This window comes from Sminthopsis crassicaudata, chromosome 1 (assembly GCF_048593235.1).
Source record: "Sminthopsis crassicaudata isolate SCR6 chromosome 1, ASM4859323v1, whole genome shotgun sequence".
Classification (NCBI taxonomy): domain Eukaryota; kingdom Metazoa; phylum Chordata; class Mammalia; order Dasyuromorphia; family Dasyuridae; genus Sminthopsis; species Sminthopsis crassicaudata.
In genome coordinates this window covers 670,468,250-670,492,804 of record NC_133617.1, presented here as the reverse complement: position 1 = coordinate 670,492,804, position 24,555 = coordinate 670,468,250, and the positions used below count along the sequence as shown (strand labels likewise).

General features: G+C 41.1%; 1 protein-coding gene across 3 annotated transcripts in view; it reads left to right on the top strand.

Moving 5' to 3' along the window:
• The first annotated feature begins 449 nt into the window (after positions 1-449).
• The window catches only part of CDHR4 (cadherin related family member 4), a 35,576-nt gene continuing 11,470 nt past the window's right edge, over positions 450-24,555 (top strand). The window contains exons 1-16 of one of the 3 annotated variants that reach the window (XM_074283281.1): positions 450-582; positions 691-774; positions 2,006-2,187; positions 3,811-3,973; positions 4,357-4,445; positions 5,506-5,604; positions 6,905-7,008; positions 9,315-9,451; positions 9,556-9,739; positions 11,406-11,562; positions 12,650-12,743; positions 13,137-13,340; positions 14,275-14,414; positions 14,878-15,034; positions 15,846-16,066; positions 16,191-16,330. In XM_074283281.1, the coding sequence (XP_074139382.1) occupies positions 534-582; positions 691-774; positions 2,006-2,187; positions 3,811-3,973; positions 4,357-4,445; positions 5,506-5,604; positions 6,905-7,008; positions 9,315-9,451; positions 9,556-9,739; positions 11,406-11,562; positions 12,650-12,743; positions 13,137-13,340; positions 14,275-14,414; positions 14,878-15,034; positions 15,846-16,066; positions 16,191-16,330 (2,204 nt within the window). In that variant the 5' untranslated portion in view covers positions 450-533. Of the gene's footprint in view, positions 600-665; positions 775-2,005; positions 2,188-3,810; positions 3,974-4,356; positions 4,446-5,505; positions 5,605-6,904; positions 7,009-9,314; positions 9,452-9,555; positions 9,740-11,405; positions 11,563-12,649; positions 12,744-13,136; positions 13,341-14,274; positions 14,415-14,877; positions 15,035-15,845; positions 16,067-16,190; positions 16,331-24,555 lie in introns of all 3 variants that reach the window. The other 2 variants (XM_074283284.1, XM_074283282.1) reach the window with 2 other exon arrangements.

The following is a 24,555-nucleotide window of genomic DNA, read 5'->3' as shown; positions in this document are numbered from 1 at the left end:
TATCCTTTGACCTTGTTAATTTTAACTGGGTTCCTCTTGGTCATGTTCTCTAAAGGGACAGAGAAGTGAAGGAAGGGGAATGATGATTCAATAGACAGAAAGTGAAGTGAGAAGGAAGAACAGGTTGAGTTTGAGGGACCAGTGGGACCTCCAAGTGATAATCTCATCCCAACACTTTTACTGAGGAGATGGTTATCTTCCTTACCTGAGTCTTAGTCTTTACATCTATGACATGGAGACACTCATACCTGTCCTTCTGAGCCCCAGGAGGTGAGAAGAGAATGAAGTTCACAAACTAGGGAACGAAGGACAGGTGATTATACCCAGGGATTTTTCTGAACCTAAAGCAGGGGTGGAGCAGGGTGAGGCAGGGGAGGGTGGTGACTCAGATCAGGGACTCGCTAGGAGTCCTGCCCACCCCCAGCTCCCAGGCAATGCAGCCTGGCAACCTTGTGGGTATGGCAAACACCAGCTAACAGACAGAGGCTTCAAATGAGGGAGTACAAGTCATCCTTTCAGTTATCGGCCCCAACATGAAGCTGTTCTATCTTTTGAGGCTCATTTTTGTCCTGGAAATTTGGGGTATGGAGCACTTGAGGGTAGGAAGGGCAAGGGTAAGGGTCTCTCCTGAGGTATGGCCATTTTCCTTTATTCCCCACCCCCAGTCAAAACCAATTCTTGTCTCTGAAGGTGCCTTGGGTTTAATGAACGTGGACAATTGCAAGAGCGTAGTCAGTGAACTGATTTCTTCCTGGACAGCCTCAGATTTGAGAGGTAAGCGATCCTCCTGGGGAGGTCCCTAAGGTGGGAATGAGACTAAAGGCAAGAAAAAAAGGAAGGAGGTCCAAGAGTGAACTACAGCACCAACCTCTGAGTCCCCTGGAGCCTTCTGATCTCCCCAACGTAACTGCCTTTGAGTATTGCCTTTCCCAAGGGCCCCCTTATCACTTGACAGAGATTTCCACCTTCCACCCCTCACTCTGGGAATTATATGTTATACTGAGAAGAATTCTATGTTTGGAGTTAGGACTTGAATATCATTTAACTTTTCCATTGAAAATGTAAATCTGATAGCTTGGTGACCTAGGGAATAGTGTTGGATTTGAAATCAGGAAAACCTGGTTTGTGTAACTCTGGTCAAGTCACTTCTTCTCTCTGACCCAGCTTTTTCATCTGTAAAATACAGGTTGTAGTAACATATCTCAGTCAATTAGTATTTATTAAGTGCTTAATGTGTATCAGGCATTATATCTCATAGGGTGGTATAAAATGAGATAATATACATAGAGTACAGTAGGCAACTAGGTGTGCAGTAGACAGAGTAACTGAGCTTGGGGTCATGAAGATCTGAGTTCAAATCCAGCCTTGGAAACTCACTGGCTATGTGACTCTGGGCAAGTCACTTAATCTCTTGTCTATTTTACTTTCCTCATCTATAGAATGGGGATAATAAGGATTATATCTTATAAGGATTATCTATTTATAAGGATTAAATAAGATAATATTTATAAAGCTCTTAACACAGTGCCAGGCTCATACATGACAGGTACTATATAAATTTTAGCTATCATTTTTTGCAAACCTTAAATTGCTATATAAATGTTTGCTATCATTTTTATTATCCTTTCCTTTGGGACTTAGTTTCCCCTCCTGTAAAATGAAGAGTTTGGGGAAGAAAACCAAGGCTTTAAGAAGTCACATGACCTGTTTGATATCTTTTCATTAGGGCCAGGAATAAACTTCTTTCTTTATGATCTGAGGTACAGGTGAGAGAATCATCAATTGTAGAATAGTAATCTAATGCTCCCATTTCACAGACAGGAAAACTGAATCCCAGAGTACGTGATTTTCTGAGTTTCACAGATGGTATGTAGCTAAACCAGGATTTTCACCCAGGTCCTCTGACTCTAGTTCAACTACCTGGGCTCCTATGATGCTTCTCAACTACCTTGGGGATGCATAGGGGAGAAGGAGTCTAGATTACTGAGTTGTGGTTTGGGTGCAGGCATGCTGAGGCTGCCCTGGATTGTGAATATCTCTGAGACACAGGAACCCGGCTCGGTCATCCACACGTTCTTCTTCAACTGCTCCTGCCCACCTACCCTGGAGCTCTACAGTGTGATTCCCCCCAGCCCCTTCTTTAACCAGCCCAGCTTATCGGGATATTACATGCAGTATTTGGCAAAGGTACGAGAGGCTGGGTTTGGGGTGGTTAAGGAAGTCTAAGAGAAGCAGGGCTGACTTCCAACAAACATCCTATCAACTCTTACTTAAGGATGCGTGATTCTGGGGAGCTAGGGAAGGAAGGAGGAGAAAGAAATATCTTAGATACTGACTAGGATAGGATCTTGTAGATTTGGGTTCATTTCTTCTACATGCTTCAATGTCCTCATCTGTAAAATGAGCTGGAGAAAGAAATAACCAACCACAAGTATATTTGTCAAGAAAACTCCAAATAGGGTCACGACAAGTCAGATATAACTGAAAAATAACTGAGCAAGATCAGTCTAGTCCAAACTTCTTATTTTATAGATGAAAAGGCTTAAAGAGAGCCCAATATGCCAGCTCCCACCTGTTCCCCTAGCCACCGACTCTCAGGCAGAGCCTTCAGGACACCTTTTAAGGTATAGCTACTTCCAATTGTGAGTTCCTGGGAATGGACTGAGGTTTGAGAATGGAAGAAGGACATGTACTGAGCAGGATAATTCTAACTTTTTAAAAAAGATTGTTTCTATTTTTGCAGCCCATTTGATTCAGAATCTGTCCCACCCCATCGCATCTCTCATCCAAGGATCCTTATATGGGAAGGATTGAAGAAGGCTGGACAAGACAGCCTTCAGAGCCATGAGCGAGGGCCAGAGGAGCAAGCGTGTGAAAGACAGGGAGGAAAGAGCAGTGGGGAGTTGCAGAGAATGGGATGGGAAAGGCTGCAAAATGCTTATGAAGAAATCACTTCTTAGCCAGATTTTTAACACCTCATAATGTTTGGCTTGACGGTTTTAAAGGTTAAATTTTAAAACAGGGCAAGAGCACACACACACACACACACACACACACACACACACACATACACACACAACTATTTGGCATAAAATATGCCCTGAAATCCTCCATTTCTGATGTGATAATAGCCCAAGTCACTGTACTACTGCTTCTTGGACAAAGTTAAGGGAGAAAGGAGTTCCTTTCTCTAGTAATTGCCATGGTTGTTAACAAGGTGCATCCTGAAGCTTCTCATTTAAACTAACTCTTCTTGTTAATTAATCAGGTGTTAAGTTTAGTTGTTACATCGCTGATAAATAGTGGAAACCGAGTCCAACTGCAGCATTCTCTGGTTCTTCGGAGACTCCCAATCCTTCTAGTAACAACATTAACCGATGGTCTCATGAAATACTTTACAAATATTATCTTGGTCGTTTTCCACTCATATTTGACTCTGGGATCCCATTTGGGCTTTTCTTGGCAGAGATGCTGGCATGGTTGGCCATTTTATTCTCCAGCTCATTTTACAGAGGAGGTAACTGAGGGAAAAGGGGTTAAGTGATTTGCTCAGGATCCCACAGCTAGGAAGTGTCTGAGATCAAATTTAAATTCCTGACTCCAGACTGGTATTCTGTGCCCCATGGTGCCACCTAGTGGCCTCTTGGAAATAGGTGCTGTTATTATCCCCATTTTACAGATAAGAATACTGAGGGAGCCAGTCAAAGCTACTAAGTGTCTTAGATGAGCTTTGAGCTGACTGCAGGGGTAGCGCTCTGTCTACTGTAGCAGCCGTGGGGTGCTCAGTGGACACTGTCACACTTACCCCAGGTGACCTTGAGCAGTGCAGCCAGGCTGGATGCCCGGCAGGTGAACCACTACCAGCTCAATCTGAAGCTCACGTGCATGAAAGAAACCTGGAGTTTCCCGCTGTCGGTGGAAGTGTTTAAAGCCAAGGGGCACCCCGTGTGTCCAGAGCGCTTCGCCAGCCCAGGTAAGACAGATACGGGCAGACACGGGCCCGTGGGAGCTTTGCCTCAGCCGGCCCCAGCACAATGGTTCGGAGCTACCTGGACTCTCTCCATAGCTCTTCTGGCACATGGGGAAGGGTGCAGGTGCCACCTGTTCCCAGGCCTTTTGCAAAATCCCTTTTTTGGCACCTGGGAAGAAAAGAGAGGGAGGGGGATCTAGTGAGCTAATAGTGAAATAGGGCAGAGGAGATGGGTTAGAATGAAAGAAGCCCTGAGTGGGAGGCAGAGGATCTGGCTTCTAATCTACCATTCTCATAACCTCGTCTGCAAAATGAAGAAATTAGACTGGATCGCTTCTAAGGTCCTCTCTATCCTTTCAATCCTGTGATCTTCTTGCTTGAGGCAGCTGGGGACAAGGTGCAGGTTCTGGAGACTGTGGAGCCCCAGTCCCTGATCTACGTGGTGCTGCTCGGCAGGGGTCTGACTGGTGTCAAGGTGAGCTTGTGGGAACGTAGAGCCCGGGACCAGGGGGAGAGGAGTGAGCAAGGACTAGCCCTCTCTAAGCCCCAGGCAGCCAGGCAAAGAATTCCAGAGACATTGAAAGGAAGGGTGATTGTGAGGGCCATCAAGGCCTGATGATCAGGTGGTCATTGGGATGGTCTAGTCTGGTGGAGAGAGCATCAGGTCTGGAAGGCTAGTGTTGGTGTCTGGAGGCTTACTAGTTTTGTGATCCTGAACAAATCATCTACCCTCTCTGAGCTTCAGTTTCCTTATCTGTAAAATGGGGATAATAGTAGCATCTATTGTACTGGGTTGTTGTAAAGATCAAGTGAGATGATAAAAGTTAAAGCATCTTGCAAACCTTAAAGCCTTACCTAAATGTTAATTTTTATCATTAATGATACATAATAACATTGCGGCAGGTCTGGAGTCAGGAAGACCTGAGTTCCAATGTGACCTCAGATACTTAGTAGCTGTGTGATCCGGAGCAAGCCACTTAACCCTGCTTGCCTCAGTTCCCTCATCTGTGTTGAAGAAGGAAATGGAGAAGCACTCTAGTGTCTTTGCCAAGGAAACCCCAAATGGGGTCATGAAGGGTCAGATATGACTGAAAAATAACCGAACAACAAACAATATTGTGTTATTATATAATATCATATATAAAATGTATAATATTGTAACATTATTATATTATATAAAATTGTAAAATTATTTCATCTAATGTATAGTCATCATATTATATATTACATATATTATTATATATTAGGGATAATAATAAGACCTAGTTCATGCTCTGGGATAGTGAGCAGCTATATAAAAGAGAACAGAGGAAAAGATGGGCAGATAGGTAACTATAGAATTTTCCCAGTTTACAGATGAGGAAATTGAGGTTAAGTGAGTTGCTCCAGTTTACTTGGTTACTAAGTATCAGAGATGAAGATCCTCTGATTCTGGATACAGACTTCTTTCCCTCTGACAGTGAAGTTGGGGTGGGATGGGCTTAAAGGAGAAGATTCGGGGTCCCTTTTCCCCACTCCAGCTCTTTGCCTCACAGATGACAATCACAAGCCCTCAGGACACCGCCTCCTTCTCTATCAATGAACTGGGGCAAGTGCTAGCCCCTAGCCAGGGTCTCATTGGCAGTGCCTACAAGGTGAGTATTGCTTGCTGGGGGTGGGGGAAATGGATGAGACACTGAGGTAGGTTTATGGGAACCCCAGAAGGTGGGAGGAATGATGGGAAGTGCGGGGAAAGGCTGGGAACAGAGGAGAAGTACTTGAATAGATAAGGGAGGGAAAGGGAAGAATCAAAAACAACCTCCAGGTTTCAAAGGATTCTCTTCTCATTCTTCCCTCATAAAAATTATAAGGTCTGGAAGTTTAATTACTCTAGAGAAAAACAGCTTATTAAGAGTCAGGCACCTGGGAGTTATAGAAAGGCAAAGCCTTGAAATCAATAAGACTTCAGTTTAAATCCTACCTTGAACACTTACTAGTTGTGGGGCCCCAGAAAAAAAATCACTTAGTGCTTCAGTTTCCCCAGCTCTAATTTTGAGAGAGAGGTTCCCTCCTAATTTTAAATCTATAACCCTGTGACTAAGTCAATGCACACTAAGGTGTAATAATAAAAAGAATTATCAGCTGACATTTATTTATTTATTTATAACTTACAAAGGGCATTATGAATATTATCTAATTTAAGGTGCTTAAGACCAGTGTTATTATCCTCATTTTATAGAACAGAAAACTTTTTTATAGAAGAGAAAATTTCAGAGAAGGTCCCTACAGGTAGTAAATGGATGAGCCAGCCTTTAAACTTAGCTTTCCTTACTCTCTTCACCCCAGACTTCCACAGAATAAATAACCAATAGTTTAATGTGTCAGTCCTTCCTAGGGGAATTATATTTTAAGAGAGGTTTTTTTTTTTAAAATAATAATAGCCTTTTATTTTTCAAAATACATGCAAAGATAGTTTTAAACATTCACCCCTAAAAAACTTTGTGTTCCAAAATTTTTCCCCTTCCTCCTCACCTCTTCCCTCTCCTAGACAGCAAGTGATCCAATAAAGAGATTAAACATGTACAATTCTGCTAAACATATTTTATACTTATCATACTGCACAAGGAAAATCAGATCAAAAAGGAAAAAATTGAGGAAAAAAACAAGCAAGCAAGTAAACAACAACAAAGGTGAAAACATTATGTTGTGATCCACACGCAATCTCTTGGTTCCACTCACTTCATTTAGCATCAGTTCATTAAATCAAGGGAGGAGTTTGTTAACCCAATAAAAGTCCAAACTTCGGAAGGGCAGAAAGTGAGTCTTACCTTTGAGTGTCCTCTAGACCTGCATAGTATATATTGCAGGGGTGAATGAATGAGTGGATGTTATCATGGTGGGGTTTCTATCTGTGTGACAGACCCATTTTGGTTTTCTCCTGGGTCTCACCGCTAGCACTTCCAGCTGAAGATCTTGGTGACTGATGGACAAGGCAAGAGATGCCAGGGGACCCTGACTGTGGAGGTTCTGCCCAATCCTCCCAATCAGATCTCCTTCGGGTAGGGATCCTCTCCTCTATGGGGCTAGAGCTGAGTCCTACATCCTGGGTAAGGCAAGGAGTATGGCCTAAGCTGCAGCTCCAGGAGCAGCCCCTCTCTGACACCCCGCCTTGATATGTCCTCACTTATACTAGGACCAATTTTCTAGTCTGGGGATTTGGAGGCACGGGGATGGGAGGGAGACCATGTGGTCCAATGTATAGAGTGCTGGTTCTGGAGTCAAATCTTTCTGAAGCATGTTATTCATGTTGTCTAGAGCCTCTTAAAAGCTGCTTGGATCCCTCCACTAATGGGATGGGAAGGGGGAGAGGGTTGAACCTGATGGCCTTGGAGCTCCAGTCTAGCTTTAGATCTCAATCTTATGATTTCTTCTACCAGAGCTCCAAAGAGAAGGTAGGAAAAAGGTCTTGCAATCCTTCATACCACTCCCCAAAACCATCCTCCTTATGAATAGAACTGACAACCTGGCTCCCTACTGCTTCTAAAACTCCTGTACTTGGCCTTCAAGGCCTTCAGTGTCTGATCCCACTTTATCTTTCCAGCTTTATTTCTTAGCTTTGCACACTCTACTCTCAATCTAAGTGAATCAGTTTCTGCTTCCATTCTGAATATATCCTTAAATGGCTTAGGTTGCCTTCCATGCTTCTATCTTTTCCCTTATCCAATTCCTATCCATCTATTAAAGCCTCACTCAAATCCCAGCTCTTTCAAGAAGTTTTCCCTAAAAAAAGTTCTTTAGGTTGCTAGGCAGCTTAAATATACATACATACATACATACAAACATATATATATATATATGTATATATATATATATATATATAATATTTTAATGGTCTTACTAAGAAAAAGAGACACATCCTATTTTATTCCAACAGTAGTTACTGAGTTCCATGTAACTATGAACTTCTGAATGATTAGAACTGTTCAAAAGATGAATGGAAGAACTTGATATCAATGAATTCCTCATCGCTTTAGGGGAAGATCACTGGTCTCTTAGCTTCTAATCCATTCCTTCTCTGCCTGTCTTCCATACTACTGTCTGGAACATCTTCTCTTGCCTTTTGAATGAAGCATAAACTCCTGCTTCTGGCATTCAAAATTCCATTCTAATTACCTTTCACTCCTCCAAACTATCTCATCCCACTCTTTCTTCCAGCCCAACTAGACCTCTCTAGGCCCCCCATTTTCACTCTCTTCTCTCTCTGACATAGTACAGAGAGGTAAGGAGGGCTAGGTCTGTGTGGCTTTGGGGATCACTCACAGGATCACACAGGGTCCCAGATTTAGAGATGAAAGGAACCTTGAGATCCATCTCTTCTTACTCCCCCATTTTCCAGATGAAGAAACAAAACCCAGGAAGGTAAGTCTATTTCTCCAAACCTCTGTCTCTTCCTCTGTATAATAAGAGTCATTATATTAGCATAATTTTATCCATATGGTTATTGTAAATATATTTGTTGGGTTCTTTTTTCTTGTTATTTTTTATGAGGCAATTGTCTTGGCCAGGATCACACAGATAGTAAATGTTATGTATCTGAGGCTGAATTTGAACTCAGATCCTCCTGTCTCCTGGGCCAGTATTCTATCTACTGACTTTATTATAAATATAAAATTATAATATAAATATAAAGACATATAATGAATACTGTAAGTTATAAGCATTGTGTTATATGCTTGTGTTATTCCAGAATGCCTCCTCTTACATGAAAATCCTACTACCCAGAGCCCACCAAGCCCAGTCCCCAAGATAACGTGAGGCTGAGAATTGGTGGGTTCTGTATTGTCCCAGAATGCTTCAAATGGATTTCCTCTCCTCTTCCCCATTTTCCTTTGTTAAATCCTTTTCTTCCTTTAAAACTCACATAAAGTACTATCTCAGGAAGCCTTTCTTGACGCTCCAGACAAAATGGATTTCTCCCTTCTCCAACTTGAGATTCTACCTGAACTTTGCTTGTACACAATTCTACTCTCCTTTGTAGCACTGATATTTAGGTACATATGAGTGAATAAATTAAAAAGCATTTATTAAGCACTTACTCTGTCCACTATGATACTATCTCTCAATGATTATTGAGTTGAGCAGGGATATCTGTTCAGTACTAGATGATCTCAGAAGTCCTTTCTGACTGGGAATTTTTGTGATCTGGGATTCTGAAGGTAGAATATGTACGGCTCTGGGCTGGGTCTCAAGGGGCTGCTCATGTATAGCCACCTCTCTCGTCTGGTTCCTCTGTGCATGAAACTGGGGACAATGCTAGGGAAGAGGTCTGTAAGTGGAATGGTACTTAGATTTGTGGGGCCTGCAGGATTCAATTCCAGACCTTCAACATCTCTGAGGATCTAGTGGCTGGTGGAGTGGTCGGCCGGGTCCGAGCCAATGGCAGTCATGTCCGATATGAGATCACCGAACCTTTTCCCTGCCCCTTATATTCCATCAGTTCTGGTGAGCCCTTGTAGGTTTGGGGGTGGGCCTGGGCAAAAGTGACCAGGGCAAAGGGGCGCCATGGACTGGGCCATAGGTTCACTCCTTCCCATCTGCCTGCACAGCGGATGGACTGATACGGACCACAGCTCCTCTGGATCTGGGGCGGAGCCCTGGGGCTGCAGTCACCCAGTTACAAGTGAAGGCCTATGATCCATTTCAGCCCTCAATGAGTGCTCAGCTCAGTGTCACTGTCAATGTGCAACCCATCAACACCTGGGCCCCTCGCTGCACCCCGGCTTTGCTAGTGTGAGTTGTCAACACTCAGACTACCTTTCTGAATGCTTTCTCTTGCATGAACCCCCCCACCCAGAGCTCACCAAGCCTGATTCCCAAGCCCCTCAAACCTGAGAATCGAAGGGCTTAAGTTCTTCTCCTAATGGAACAGCATGCAAAGAATGAGTGTGTTTTGTGAGTTTGGGGCAGCCTATTTGTTTGTTGTGTTGAATTCTGCTTGTGTGGTGATAGGGATCATTCTAATGCACCTGTTGGGATTCCCTTATTTGTCTTTTGTTGGAGGAAGGTCAAAGCAAAGAAATACTGGAGTTTAGTAGAAAATATAATAAATTTGGGGTCAGGATACCTGTGTTCATATTTCATCTCTCCTAATTAAGATCCATACTATCCACAAGAGGCTTCCTGACTGGCTGAAAGTGAGCCTGTGATTATAGCATAGACTAAGGAATTCAGTTCATGCTGTCCAGAGACATCATTCCTAGTCCAAGGGAAATATGGATGGCCTAGAGAGACTAGCTTGGGGGAAATTTTATAATAGTTAAAGGCTTTGTACTCTAGAAAAGATAGATTTCTTGTGCTTGTATTTCCATTGACTTTTCCTTGTATGGATTTCTAAATTTGTATATTCTTTCTTTTCTATACAAAAGCTAAAAAAATATTGTTGTTGATGTCTGTCTATCTATCTATCTATCTATCTATCTATCTATCTATCTATCTATCTATCTATCTATTACCTCTGTCTGTCTATTTATCTATCTTTCTTTAGCCAGGGAAGAGAGGAGAAAGAAGATAATGGGTGCTAGCACTTAATAGGCTTACTTATTAGGCTTGTTGACTAATGGATTGATGGAAAAAGGAATTGAGAAAATGTAGCATCAAGAGCAAGAGGTATAGGGATAAGTGATTAGAATTGAGGAAGAGAAAAATCTCTGAATCAAAGAATCACATTTGCTGAGGGACCAGAAAGGGTCATGGGAAATGAATGTGTGGGTTCAGGGATCAGGGACATTTTTGAAGTTGGGAAATGAAGGGGAAAAGGCCCCCAGGATCAGCTCTGGGAGGCAGAGCTGGTATCATCAGAGCTAGGCAGAGGACCAGGTGGCCTGAGGCCCAAGACAGTGATGTCTCTTCTCCTACCAGGTGTTTATTTCATGGCCCTTTAGAGGCCACTCCCCCACCCAGGACTGGAGTTTAGAGCCTTTTGGAGTAGAATGAGTTGGGGAGTTTTGTTTGTGCAGGGTCCCCAGGGTCCTCTTTGAAATCCTTTTTTTTTAAATAGTTTTTATTTACCAGATATATGCATAGATAATTTTACAACACTGACAACTGCCAAACCTTTTGTTCCAATTTTTCTCCTCCTTCCCCCTTCCCCTATGTTTGAGTATAAATTTAATACAATATATGTATACATGACCAAACAGTTGTTTTGCTATACAAAAAGAATCAGACTTTCTTTGAAATCCTTACCCAACAGCAGAATGCCAGAGTTGGGGGGCTTTGGAGATCATCCCCTTCATTGTATCCTTCCCCTCACCCCTCACAATAAGAAAACCAGGAACCAGAGAGAGTAAGGAACTTGTCTTCTGACTCAGAACCAAAGCGTTCTCTATCGCGCCATCCTCCTCTTGGACATCCCCCACTTTGGTTCTTCACACCATCCTTCACCTCTTTCCCACAGCACCCAGGTCCCGGAGACCATCCCCGTGGGCAGCATCCTCCTGACTCTGGCCTGCACTGACCCAGACTCCAGCAACAGCACCTTTCATTATCGCCTCTGGCACCCCAATGAGACCAAGTCAAACTACAGCTTCCGCCTGCAGGGCCCCATCCTTCAGGTGCCTCCCTCCTGATCCCCTCTGTGGACATCACCAGGAGGGGATGCTCGTCCTGGGAATCCCTCTCTAGAATGGGCAGCCCTGGACCTGACACACTGGCCAAGAGCTAGGATTTCCATCAAGGCTGGGCTCTGTGACTGGCTGTGGGAAGGGTGAAGAGTAGGTGGCTTTTTGTATAGTTCTTACACCCTCCAAACTCTTTCATACCCATCATCTGATTTGATCCTCACAAGTTTAGGTAGAAAGGACAGGAAGCAGAGAAAGCATTTGTCCCATTGAACCTCACTAATGTCCTTAAGCATTATGAGATATTAGAGTTATCTGAGTTTGTGTTTTATTCTCAATTGTATACTCCATTGTATACTAGGACTGGAGCCTCTCTAAACTTGATGTCTCCTCCAGCTCCATGTTCTACACCCAGGGAATGCTTAATAATTTTGCTGAATGAATGAATGAATGAAGAAGGAAATGAAGGCTAGATATATCATTTCTCCAAGGTCACACAAGTCATTTCAACAAATGTTTATGGCAAAAATCGATGTTCAAGGTTCTGTTCTGTATGTACCCCTATTTTAGGAGAGAGGTCTTGATTGACCTGGGTCCTAAGAACTACCATAGCAGGAGGAGGCACAGTGGATAGTGAGACAGATTTGAGGGTAGGAAGACTGGGTTCACATCCTCCCTCAGACACTTCCCAGTTGTGTGACCCAATTCAAGTCTTTTAAAAATCTCCCAGGCTCTATTTCCCCATCTGTACAGTAAGCTACTTCATTGGGTAGTTGTGAGAAGCAAAGAAGTTATCACATGCAAACTTTAATGCACAATATAAATGTAAGGTGTTATTAATTCAACACCCCTCCTCAGTATGGGGGTTGCTTTTTGTGGAAATGTTAAAGAGCAAAAGGCCTGCGGTGAGGGGTGTAAAGAGTGGATGGTTCCCCCCAGTGCTACTACATGAGAAACTCCTCCAGCTTTCTATGTCCCCAGAACACATAATTCTCCTGAATTTGGCGTGGTATTAACCCTGCTAGCAAACCTGTCCAGCGCCTGAGATTCTTCCTCCTCCCCTCTCTCCTCTCTTGGGCAGGTGAATAACACATTAGACTATGACTCATCTGCACCTGATGTTCAGTATAAGACCACCATCCTGGTGACTGATAGTGGCCAACCCCCCCAAACCAGTGAGTCTTGTTGGGCCCGGGCTTCATCCCATTCCCTACTTTCCTGGGGTGAGAGGGCTTCTCTCTGTCTCTCTGTCTCTGTCTCTGTCTCTGACTTGTGACTTCTAAAGGGCAAGAATTTCCCTCTTCCTCAGTCTTTAGTTCCTAAAGGGCAGGGACCCCATCTCCCCCTCATACCAGCTGTTCCCCAAGAACAAGATTTCCTCCATCAGAATGGAGCTCCCCAAAATAGGGGGTTGGTCTCCTCAATTCAGGTATTTCCTGAGGGTGAGGTTGTCATTTCAGTCTTCAACAGGCATCTAAGTGTTGCTACTCACAGTGGGAAATTGGGAAGAAATGACCTGAATTAAGCTTCCTCCTTCCTCATCCACCCCCCTCTCACCCCTAACCCAGGCCAGGTGCCAGTGCTGGTGACAGTGACTCCCGTGAATGAGTATTCTCCAATCTGTCCTGCTCACACATTCCGGGTCAGAGAAGACGCTCCTCATGGCAAGCTGGTTGGCGCTGTCCTTGGCTCAGACCGTGATTATCCACCCAACAGCATTGAGTACCATATTTCAGACTCATCGTCTAACTTCTACATTGACCCTCGAAGTGGTATCTACCTTCCACCAAAAGCTTAAGAAAACGCCCCTTTCCCTAAGTTGTGGGTTCTTAATTTGGACTCCACAAACTTGGCTTTGTTTTGTTTTAACTTTGCAAATTATATTTCCATGTCATCAGTTTCTCTGTTTTATATTATGCATTTTAAAAAAAAACATTATTCTGAGAATCCTCTGTGTTTTACATTATGCATTTAAAAAACATTATTCTAATAAGAGGACCATGAGATTTTTACTTTGCCAAAGATGTCAAACACAAACAAGGTTAAGAGTCCCTTGGGGCACCTCCCAGTTTCTCTCATTATTACTGGTCCTCGGGGTAGCTTTTGTTCCCCTAGCTTCCCTCATGTGTATGATGAGAAAAGAAGAGGGGAATTAATAATTCCCAACTTTCTGGCATTTTAAACTACAAAGCACATTTCTCATAAGAATGCTAAGAGGCAGAACTTTTCAGGTCAGTTATCCCAAGGCTTTGTCAAAAAGCCTTAATAAAGACTCCTATTAGGGCAGCTAGGTAGCTTGGTGGATAGACACAGGCCTTGGAGTCAGGAGGATTTGAGTTCAAGTCTCATCTCAGCCACTTGACACTTACTAGCCGTGAAACTCTGGGTAAGTCATTTAACTCCTCTTCATTATCTCTATTTTGTTTTTGTTTTTTTTTTCCCCTGAGGCTGGGGTTAAGTGACTTGCCCAGGGTCACACAGCTAGAATGCGTTAATATTATCTCTATTTTGCAAAAGAAGGAACTAAAGCTCTGAAAAGTTAAATGATTTATCTCTGGTCACACAGAAAGTTAGTATTAGACCCAAGACTGGGCTCTAGAGACAGTTTGCTCTCCATCCTACCATGATGCCTCTGAGACAGGGAGCCTGGGATACTAGTTAGGATTGGGTTTGGGAAGTTGAGGAGGTCAAACTCTTAACTCTCAGGTAAACTCCATCTTCTGACCTCTCTGGACTATGAAAAACAGAAGACATATCTGCTGGTGATCTTTCTGACCGATCGGGACCAGGACCAGGATCCTACACATCGCCGGTCAGGCTCTTGTACTGTCACCATTGAGGTTCAGGTAAACTCTGCCCTAGTCCTGATCCCCATGTGATATATATATCTGGCCTAAATTTGGCAAATTCCCAAATCTCCCTGGGTCTCAGTTTTCTCATCTGTAAAACAGTGGAGTAGGACTAGATGTCCTTAAAGGCTACATTGATGGTTTTATTCCAAGGTGTCCTTTCCTCCTACTGACAGTCCTATTATACTGCAAGAGCTTGGGGAAAATATTTTATGGTACTCCATACTAGAAATGATCTCTTCCCTCCCTATATCAACAGAGGGATGAGTTTCCCCCTGAGCCCAGAATTTGGGAGATCCCCCTCACAATATCCCTGACTTACTTCCTTTGCCTCTTTTTGGCTAACTTGGAAAAACAAGGCTGCCATTTCCAGAAATGGACTGGGGTGTTGGCTTTCAGGCTCTGAAACTTTTCCTTTTGAGTCAGAAAGGAGGACCCTGAACCCCCTGCTATCTTGTAGAACGTGAATGACCATGCTCCAGAATGTGAACCCCCCTTCCAAGAGCTCACCATCTCTTCTGCCCCAAGTACCAATGCAGAGGTGACAAAACTGATGTGCACGGACAGAGACACACCAGAGCAAGCTCCTGCAGCATTCTCTTTCACCATCGTTGGAGGTCAGGGATGGTGGATTGGAACTCTAAACCTTTGGACCTATTTGGGAGGAATGGTTTTAGAGAGGACAGAATATAACAGGAGAGAGTTGTTCTGGTGCTTAGGGCAACTAGCATGAAATATACTGGAGCAAGCAGAATGAATCAACTTTTAAAGACAAATTCAGTTGCAGGAGATCCCAGGGAGAAATCTTGTACCTTGAGACACAAGGTCCCTGGAGTGAGAGACTCTAGGACAGTGGCCTCCAAGCTACTGCTAAAGGCAGTTCAGGAGTGGGTTCAAGTAGGATCTGAGAAAACATCAGGGTCTCACTTTAGATGATTCCTGTGAGTGTTAAACCTAACTAGTTGGTCTTTGTATAAGCCCCTCGTTCTTGTATGTACAGATTCCATGTTCAAAGTCTCAGAGCTGGTGGATAACCAGCACTCTACCCAACTAGGACATCCCTCATAAAGTCATGGTCCCCAGGCCAATTGGCATTGTTGTGCTGGAGGAAGGCAGGCCCACCCCTCAGAGATTTTAGCCTATCCCTTTGCCCCAGGAAGAGACATGTTGGGGCTGGGGGAGGTGACCGAGGGAGCAGAGGTGGAGAAAAATGGAGCTGTAGTCATCTCTTTTGTCTTCCTCCAATACACACATACCCGATGCAGCAAGAAATTGCCAGTGCTGAGCTTTGGCAGACAGCGGGTGGGCACTAGATCCCAGGAGAGAGGAATGATTCATCTGTTGAGAGAAGAAACCTCTGTTCTAATGGGGATTAAAGCCAATAAAAGAGACAGAGAAGGTGACCCATTTTATACCTTTCCTTGGTAGGCAACAGCAATGGAAGGTTCTACATGAAGGGCAATATTTTACTCCACAAGACCTTTTCCTTACAGTCTGATGGGCCCTTGGACCCCCTCACTTATGAGCTTCTGGTCCGTGTGACTGACAATGGACCTACTGAGCCCCTCTTCAGTACCACGGCCATTGTCATTGTTCACGTGATTCCTTGGATGACCACTGTGCCCACCACAAGCACAGAACCTGTGATGGTGAGGGTCCTCTTCCAACTTGGGGCAGCCCCGTCCAAGGCTCTGGTCTGGTTTTCCCTCTCTTGCTTTGCCAATCTCCTAAAGCACTGTCGGATTCCTCCTGGTGTCCCCTCTCTGTTTTCAGGTTTCTTCACCTACACCCTTGTTAGTGACTAGAAATGAGGACTACTGGGCTCCAGAAGCTTGGTTTGTGGTTGTGTTAACAGTGACTGGAGTTCTCCTGCTCAGCATCTTGGGCTGGCTCCTTTGCAGATGGCCTGGAAGGTAAATGCCTTAATTTCTCCCCTTCTACCGGGTCTACATGCAGTATATTATGAAAAGCTTAAAACAAAGAGCATAAAAGATGCTATCATAAGCATGAGTAACTGTAAAAAAGAGTTGAGTGGGCAATAGAGTGAGAGGGATAATGGCAAGTAAATATGTCAAGTACTTTGCCGATCTCCATAGAATATTCCACACTTGTGGAAGTCTTTCAGCATGTGGGATGGATGGGTGACTTTTGGAGCATTTATGGAGCGCCCTGGACAATAATCCCAGCAAATGAGAAGGTGAATAGGGGTGGTGAGCTGCCTCAATGGAGACACTACTCACCTTGATGAGATAATGGATGTATCAAAGTAAAAAATATTGCTTAGGATGCAATGGCTTCAAGCCTCAGGAAACTGGAAAGGAGCCTTCTGAGAAAGTCTTTGATACCAGAAGCCAAATAACCAGTCCAGCCCCCCTTCTTTGAGTGTAAAGGCTTATGCTAGTTACTATTATGCTAATGGGCGTATTCAAGAGAAACCTAAACATGAACACCAGGGATTTATTATCAAAGGGATCAGCACAGGAACATATGATAAAGACTTGAGAACATTGATTAAGAACATTCTTTGATGAATCCATGCTCTTACCAGTATGTGTGATTCTTCCAACAGAATATGTCATAGTCCTCATATTCTTAGTCTGTGAAATTTTTGTCCACATCTTTAAGAAGGATTTTTCCAAAAGAAAAGTCTTCCTTTGGTTCTTTTAATATCTTCTGGACACCTGTGTTCATGCTGTTTATAACCTTTCCTTAAAAAGTAATTCTTTATAAAACTTTAAATTTCATATTGATATCTTTTGTTTTTATATCACCTTCATTTCTGAATATTTCTCCCCTATCTTCCTATCCTTTCTGTCAAAGAATGAAAAAAAGAGGGGGAAAAAGCAGTTTGTTAAAACAAACGAATGCATCAACCAAGTCTGAGAGTACATTCAATGTTATATAACCTTAGTTTCCAACCTCTGCCAAAAAAAAGAGAGAGGTGTGTGTTCTCATTTTTTCTCTTGGTCCACACTTAGTCATTATAATAATACTTATTACTGTTTTATTTGTTCTATTTATATCATGTAGTCATTGTGAATTTTATTTTCCCGCTTCTGCTTAGTTCTGTTGACATCAGTTCATATAAGCCTTCTGTGTTTCTCTGAATTTTTCATATTGGGGATTTTTTCTAATACAGTAAATATTCTATTACCAGTATGTATCCAGTTATTAGCTTTGCTCAAACTTTCAGTTAGTACTATTTGATCAATAGGGAATCCCAGTTTATTTAATTTGATTATATCCCAGTATTTTCTCCCACTAGATTGTCATCCATTTTAAAATAAAAACTTAAGTGATATATAGCTATCACAATATGTTTATGTCCATTCTCTGATTAATGATCATCTACTTTGTTTCCACATCTTTGTTACTTAAAGCAACAAAAAGTGATGCTATTAATATTTTGGTATATGTTTGACCTTTTGGTATTTTTGACCCCTCAGGATATACATCTAGTAGTGGAATATGGGGTCAAACAGTCTACTTTGTCAGAATAATTGCAGATTGATTCTAGAAAGGTTGGACCATCTGCTTCTCTTACTCTCAATATATGACTCTTCCACATCCTTTTCTAGTCACATGTGTCTTCTAAGATGTGTGTCTTGCTTATTGCTTAGTGAATGTTTCTTGAATTCAAACTGACTGCTTTTTATACCAGCTCTCACATACTAGTCATCATTGGTGACATGCTTCAGTCTACTCAACAATAGTCATGCATCCTTCCATTGCCCTTTAGGGCTCCTGACATTTTAATTATTCTGAGATTATGGTTCTCAGAAATCCATGATTCATAGCATTACAACATTCCTGGGAGAGTTTTGGTCTTAAAGAGTAAGCTTTTACAGTCTGATCTCCCTTACTATTTAGGTAGTCTGTCTCTAACTATGTTTGTTCATGCTGGATCTTTTTAATCACATTTGTTCTTAAGGCAGTGCCATTGATGACTCAGGAAATCTAACACACAAAAAAATGAAATGTCAACAAGTACAAACCAGCATTTTGTAACCTGAGAACCAGGTTGAATCGTGCTGAAGAGCTCATCACTCTGTACATACCTGAATCTTTTGGACTATGGCTTTGCAGAATCATAATGGAAGCCATTCACAGGGACCTGTTGACTTGGTATTCTTGGAGTGAAAAGGAGGATGAGAAAGAAAGTTCATCCATCTGGATCTTCCTTCAGAATGGCTCAGAGCACTTAAAAATGTCAAGAATTTCAAGACAGTTTGTTCCTTTCTTTCTGTCTGCTTTCTTGGTCTCTCCTCCTTCCTTTCTAAATTAGCTGAGTATATCAAGTACCTTTCTCTCTGGTTAAGATGTTTAAGTCCCTTGGGGAAAAGACTGAGACCTTGCAAATCTTCAAAAGCCAGGTCCAGTGAAGGATGCACTGAGCTGGACCATAGGACCAGAAGCTCGGTTGAGAGGTAAGTCTCAGGATCAGACAGGAAAAGTCAAGAGTCAAGAGAGTGAGTTGATTTGGGCTCTGTCCTGTTTCTTAGATCAGAAGGTAATGATTACCTTCTAAAGGGATTCTTGAACATTTGGAGCCACTTGGGGATAAGACTCAGTACTAGCTCTATGACATTAAACTGTACCATTTCAAAGAACGTGAATGTCAGATTGCAGCCCTCAACATGGCAGCTTCACTGCTTAACTGGCTTCAAAGTAGCCTCCTTTCAGCTATGAGTCCAGGAGACAAGGAACAGACCCATCATCTGGGCCATCCAGCTGTCAGCTGGAGAACCAAGGTCAGAAGCTATGAAAAAAGCAGCTCAAGTTCCTGCCTCCACCACAAAGAGCAAACTAGCAGTTCAGGAACAGCTGAAGCCTACATTTTTCTCTGGTTTACTTCTAGAGGCAGTGTGCTATGATCCAGAGACACTTGGAATCACATAGTGAGATGTGCATCCAATTCTGGCTCTTTTATTTGCTCCTTGATTAAATCGATTAATTTTTCCTTAGCCTTTTGTTTCCTCATCTAAAAGTGTTGGATTGAACAGGACAGCTTTCAAGGTCCCTCCCAGTTTTAACTCCCATGAACCTCATCTATCTAGTGAATCATCACGTCTCCCTTATCTCTCCCCTTATGGTTTATCTTCCTGCCTTTCTGTTCTCCATTTTCTTCCTTCTCTTTTCTTTCTCCTCTTTATCTCCTTTTTATCACTTACACTGCTAGCTTCTGATGGATTTTCAATCAAATCAGACTTTAACTCGCTAAAGAATGTGTTTAACCTTGTGCCATCTTTTCTTGGCTTTGGAGATTACAAATCACAGAGAGGTAGATAAGGTCTTGGGGATGGTGTGAAGCAAGACATTATCATAATGTACACAAGACTTAACAGGAGTCTTGCCACTGTTAGAGAGCCTCATACAGGAAATAAGTCAGAAAAATAGTTATGTCTCTGACTAAAGAAAATAGATTAACAGAAAATAACTCACTTAGCTGCTAGGGCATATATCAAGCAATCAAACATTTACTCAAGACCTACTATAGGCCAGGCACCATGCTAAGTGCTGGAGATTTTTAAAAAATGAAATAATTTCTTCTCTCAGGGAACTTACATTCTATTAGGGAAATATCATGCACACATGTGTCAGTTATTCAATCAAGTCAAGAAGTGTGTATTAAGTGACTACTAAGCTAAGTGTTAAAGGGGATGTGAAAGCTTTTTGCAGAAGGTGAAATTTTAACTGAGAGGTGAAGACCCAGAAAGCCAGGAGGCAGAGATGGAGTGCATTCTGGGTAGGGGAAATAGCCAGGGAAAAGGCAGAGAATTAGGGGTGTCTTAAGGGAAGAACAGCAAGGAAGCCAGTATGTCTCTGGATCATAGAGTAAATTGAGGGGAGTGAAGTTTAAAAAGGAGGGAGCAAGTTATAAAGGATTGCCAAAGGTAAACTTTTATTTTATTTTATTTTATTTTATTTTATTTTATGTTTCATCCTGGAGGTCATAGGGAATTACTGGAATTTGCTGAATAAATTGGGGTGAACTAGTCCTTGCTTCAGTTTAAGAGGATAATATTGGCTTGAAACAAGGAGACCAAATATAAGTCTATTGCAGCAGTCCAGATGTGAAGTGATAAAGCCCTGTATCAGGCAATAATAGGAGAGAGAAGGGGACTAATGTAAAAGATGTTACAAAGGGAGAATTGGGAGGACTTGCAACAGAATGGATATGGGGGGGTGAGAAAGAGTGAAGAGTTAAGAATAATACCTGGGTCATGAGCCTGGATGATTGGGAGGATGGCACTTCTCTTGACAATAATTGGAAAGAATTTTGGAAGCAAGGAAGGTTTTGGGGGTTTTTTAATAGTTACTTTTTTATTTCTAAATATATTTCCAAATTTACCATGCTGCCCAAGAAAAATAAGATCAAAAAGGGGAAAAATGAGAAAAAAACAACAACAAGCAAGCAAACAACAACAACAAAGAAGATGAAAATACTGTATTGTGACCCACATTCAGTCCCCATAGTTCTCTCTTTGGATGGAGGTAACTCTTTCCATCACAAATCTATTGGAAATGGCCTAAATCGCTTCATTGTTGAACATACATATGTTATATTAATCGCATAATCTTCTTGTTGCCCTGTACAATGATCTCCTGGTTCTGCTCATTTCACTCAGCATCAGTTCATGTAAGTCTCTCCAGACCTCTCTAATATCATCCTGCTGGTCGTTTCTTACAGAAAAATAATATTCCATAATATTCATATATCACAATTTATTCAGCCATTCTCCAATTGATGGGCATCCATTCAGTTTCCAGTTTCCAGCCACTTCAAAAAGGGCTGCCACAAACGTTTTTTGCAAATGTGGGTCCCTTTCCATTCTTTAAGATCTCTTTGGGATATAATCCCAGTAAAAATATTGCTGGATCAAAGGGTATGCACATTTTGCTAGTTCCAAATTGCTCTCCAAAATGGTTAGATCAGTTCACAATTCTACCAACAATGCATTATTGCTCTAGTTTTCTCACATCCCTTCCAACATTCATCATTAATTTTTTTCTGTCATCTTAACCAATCTGGGAGATGTGAAATGGTACCTCAGAGTTGTTTTAGTTTGCATTTCTCTAATCAATAGTGATTTAGAACATTTCTTCATATGACTAGAAATGGCTTTAATTTCTTCTTCTGAAGACTGTTCATATCCTGTGATCATTTATCAATTGGAGAATGATTTATATTTTTATAAATTTGAGTTAATTCTCTCTATATTTTAGAAATGAGGTCTTTATCAGAATCCTTGGATGTAAAAGTTTTTTCCCAGTTTTCTACTTCCCTTCGATTCTTGACTGCTTTGATTTTTGTTTGTACAAAAACATTTTAATTTAATATAATCAAAATTATCCATTTTGCATTTCATAATGTTCTCTAGTTCTTCTTTGGCCATAAATTTTCTTCCTTCTCCATAGATCTGAGAGGTAAATTATCCCTTGTTCTCCTAACTTGCTTATAGTATCACCCTTTATGTTTAAATCATGAATTATTTCAACTTTCAAGGCCTAGTTTCTGCCATACTATTTTCCAATATTCCTAGCAATTTTTGTCAAATAGTGAATTCTTATCCCAGAACTGGAGTCTTTGAGTTTATCAAACACTAGATTACTATAGTCATTAACTATTGTGTCTTATGAACCTAACCTATTCCACTGATCCCCTGCTCTATTTCTTAGCCAATACCAAATGATTTTGATGACTTCTGCTGTATAATATAGTTTTAGGTCTGGTACAGTACCAGACCACTTTTGTTTGCTTATTTTTTTCATAATTGCCTTGAAATTCTTGATCTTTTCTTTTTTTCCAGAGGAATTTTGTTATTATTTTTTCTATCTGTATAAAGTAATTCTTGGCATTCACTTTGTATGACACTGAATAAATAGGTTAATTTAGATAGAATTGTCATTTTTATTATATGAAATAATATACCTACCCATGGTCTCGGCCTACCCATGAGTACTTGATATTCTTCCAATTATTTAGATCTAACTTTATTTATGTGAAAAGTGTTTTGTTATTGTGCTCATATTGTTTGTGGATTTGTCTTGGCAGGTAGACTCCCAAATATTTTATATTATCTACAGTTATTTTAAATGGAATTTCTCTTCTATCTCTTGCTGATGGGCTTTGTTGGTAATATATAGAAATGCTTATGATTTATGTGGATTTATTGACTCCTAGAATGCCTGTTCCATAGTGAAAAGTTCTGCTTTCATCTAAAATCATTTCCTTTTTCCTTCCATTTTTTCCCATTTGCTGTGAGCTGGATCGGATGGTACAACATTCCTGGTCATCCTTTCTAGCACTGGCTGTACTTTCACTCATACCCACAATTCCTGTTAAAGTTGTTAATTGTTTCTAGAAGTTTTTTAGTTGACTCTCTAGGACTCTCTAAATATACTATTATATCATCTGCAAAGCATGATAATTTTGTTTTTTTTATTATCTGTTCTAATTCCTTCAGTTTCTTTTTCTTCTGTTATTCCTAATGCTAACATTTCTAATATAATATATTATATAATATATAATATAATAGTAATGGTGATAGTGGGCAACCTTGTTTCACTCCTAATCTTATTGGAAATGTTCTAGTTTATCACCATTGCATATGATATTTTTAGATAGATGCTACTTACCATTTTAAGGAAAACTCCCTTTATTTCCTTTGCTCTCTAGTGTTTTAATAGGAATGCATGTTGTATTTTATCAAATGCTTTTTATGCATCTGTTGATATAATTATATGATTTCTATTAGTTTGGTTATTGATATAGTCAATTGAATTAGCCCCTGCATTCCTAGTATAAATACCACTTGGTTATAGTATGTTATCCTGGTGAGAAATGGCTGTAATCTCTTTGCTAATATTTTATTTAAGATTTTTTCATCAATATTCATTAGGGAAAGATCTTTCTCTGTTTTGACCCTTCCTGGCTTCAGTATCAGCACCATATCTGTGTCCTTCTTCCCTATTTTTTCCAAATAGTTTGAATAGTATTATAATTGATTGTTCTTTAAATGTTTGATAGAATTCATTGTAAATCTATTTGGGAGGGGAAGGTTTTGGGAGAAAGATACTAAGGTCAATATTTTATAAGTTGAGTTTAAGATATCTTTGGGAGATGTCCAGTGGGTAGTTGGAGATAAGAGACTGGAGGCCAGGAGAAAAGTTAGATCTGGATAAACAGATCTGAAAATCATCTTCAGAGAGATGATAATTAAATCCATGGGAGCTGATGAGATAACTTGGTGAAACAGTTCAGCTGGATAAGAGAGAGGAACCCTGTGAGATACCCCTAATTAAAAAGTATGACTTAGAAGAAAATCTATCAAAAAAGACTGCGAGATTAGAGAGGTAGAAGAAGAATTACAAAAATCCAGAGAGAAGAAAGAATCAAGGAGAAGAGAGTGTCAACAGTGTCAAAGGTTGTAGAGAAGTCAAGAAGGATAAGGATTGAGAAAAGACTTAGGTTTGCCAATCAAAAGTTCATTGATAATGATAGAGCAGTTTCAGTTGACTGATGAAATCACAAGTAACATACAGAGAATTAAGATGAGAGTGGGAGAAAAGGAGGAAAGAAGGTAGAGGGCTTTTTTGAGGGGTTAAATTTCAAAAGGGAAAAGAAATATATTGAAGTGATTTTTTTTTAAGGTTGGGGAACACATAGGTGGTTTGAGAGTAATGAAAACTTTGGAAAATTCACTGTTGTAAGTAGGATGATGAATCAATTAAAGAAGTGTAAAAGAATTGTATTACTATTGCAAGGGCTCTGTTGAGGCTATGCAACATAAATTTGTAACGGTCTCACTCAGCACAGTTTTGTGCTTTTCTCCAGTTTCATTCATCAGCATGCAAAAAGGAGTAAAGGCAGTGGTTGGTGGGAGTAAATCAAAGGCTTGGCAGGGCTTGATTGATGACAGCAAAAGTGGGATAAGGAACTTGAGAATAGAAGATAAGGTAGAGTTGAACTGGTTCACCAAGGGGTCAAGGTGGAGAAAGAGAAAAAAAATACTGGGCTGATAGCCTGGAAAAGAACCAATAAGTTAAGGGAATGGAAGTTATATAAAGACAAAGAACAGGTTTAGAGGTTATAAGCCAGATAGAATGATAAAAGATTATGATCTGATTCAAGAAT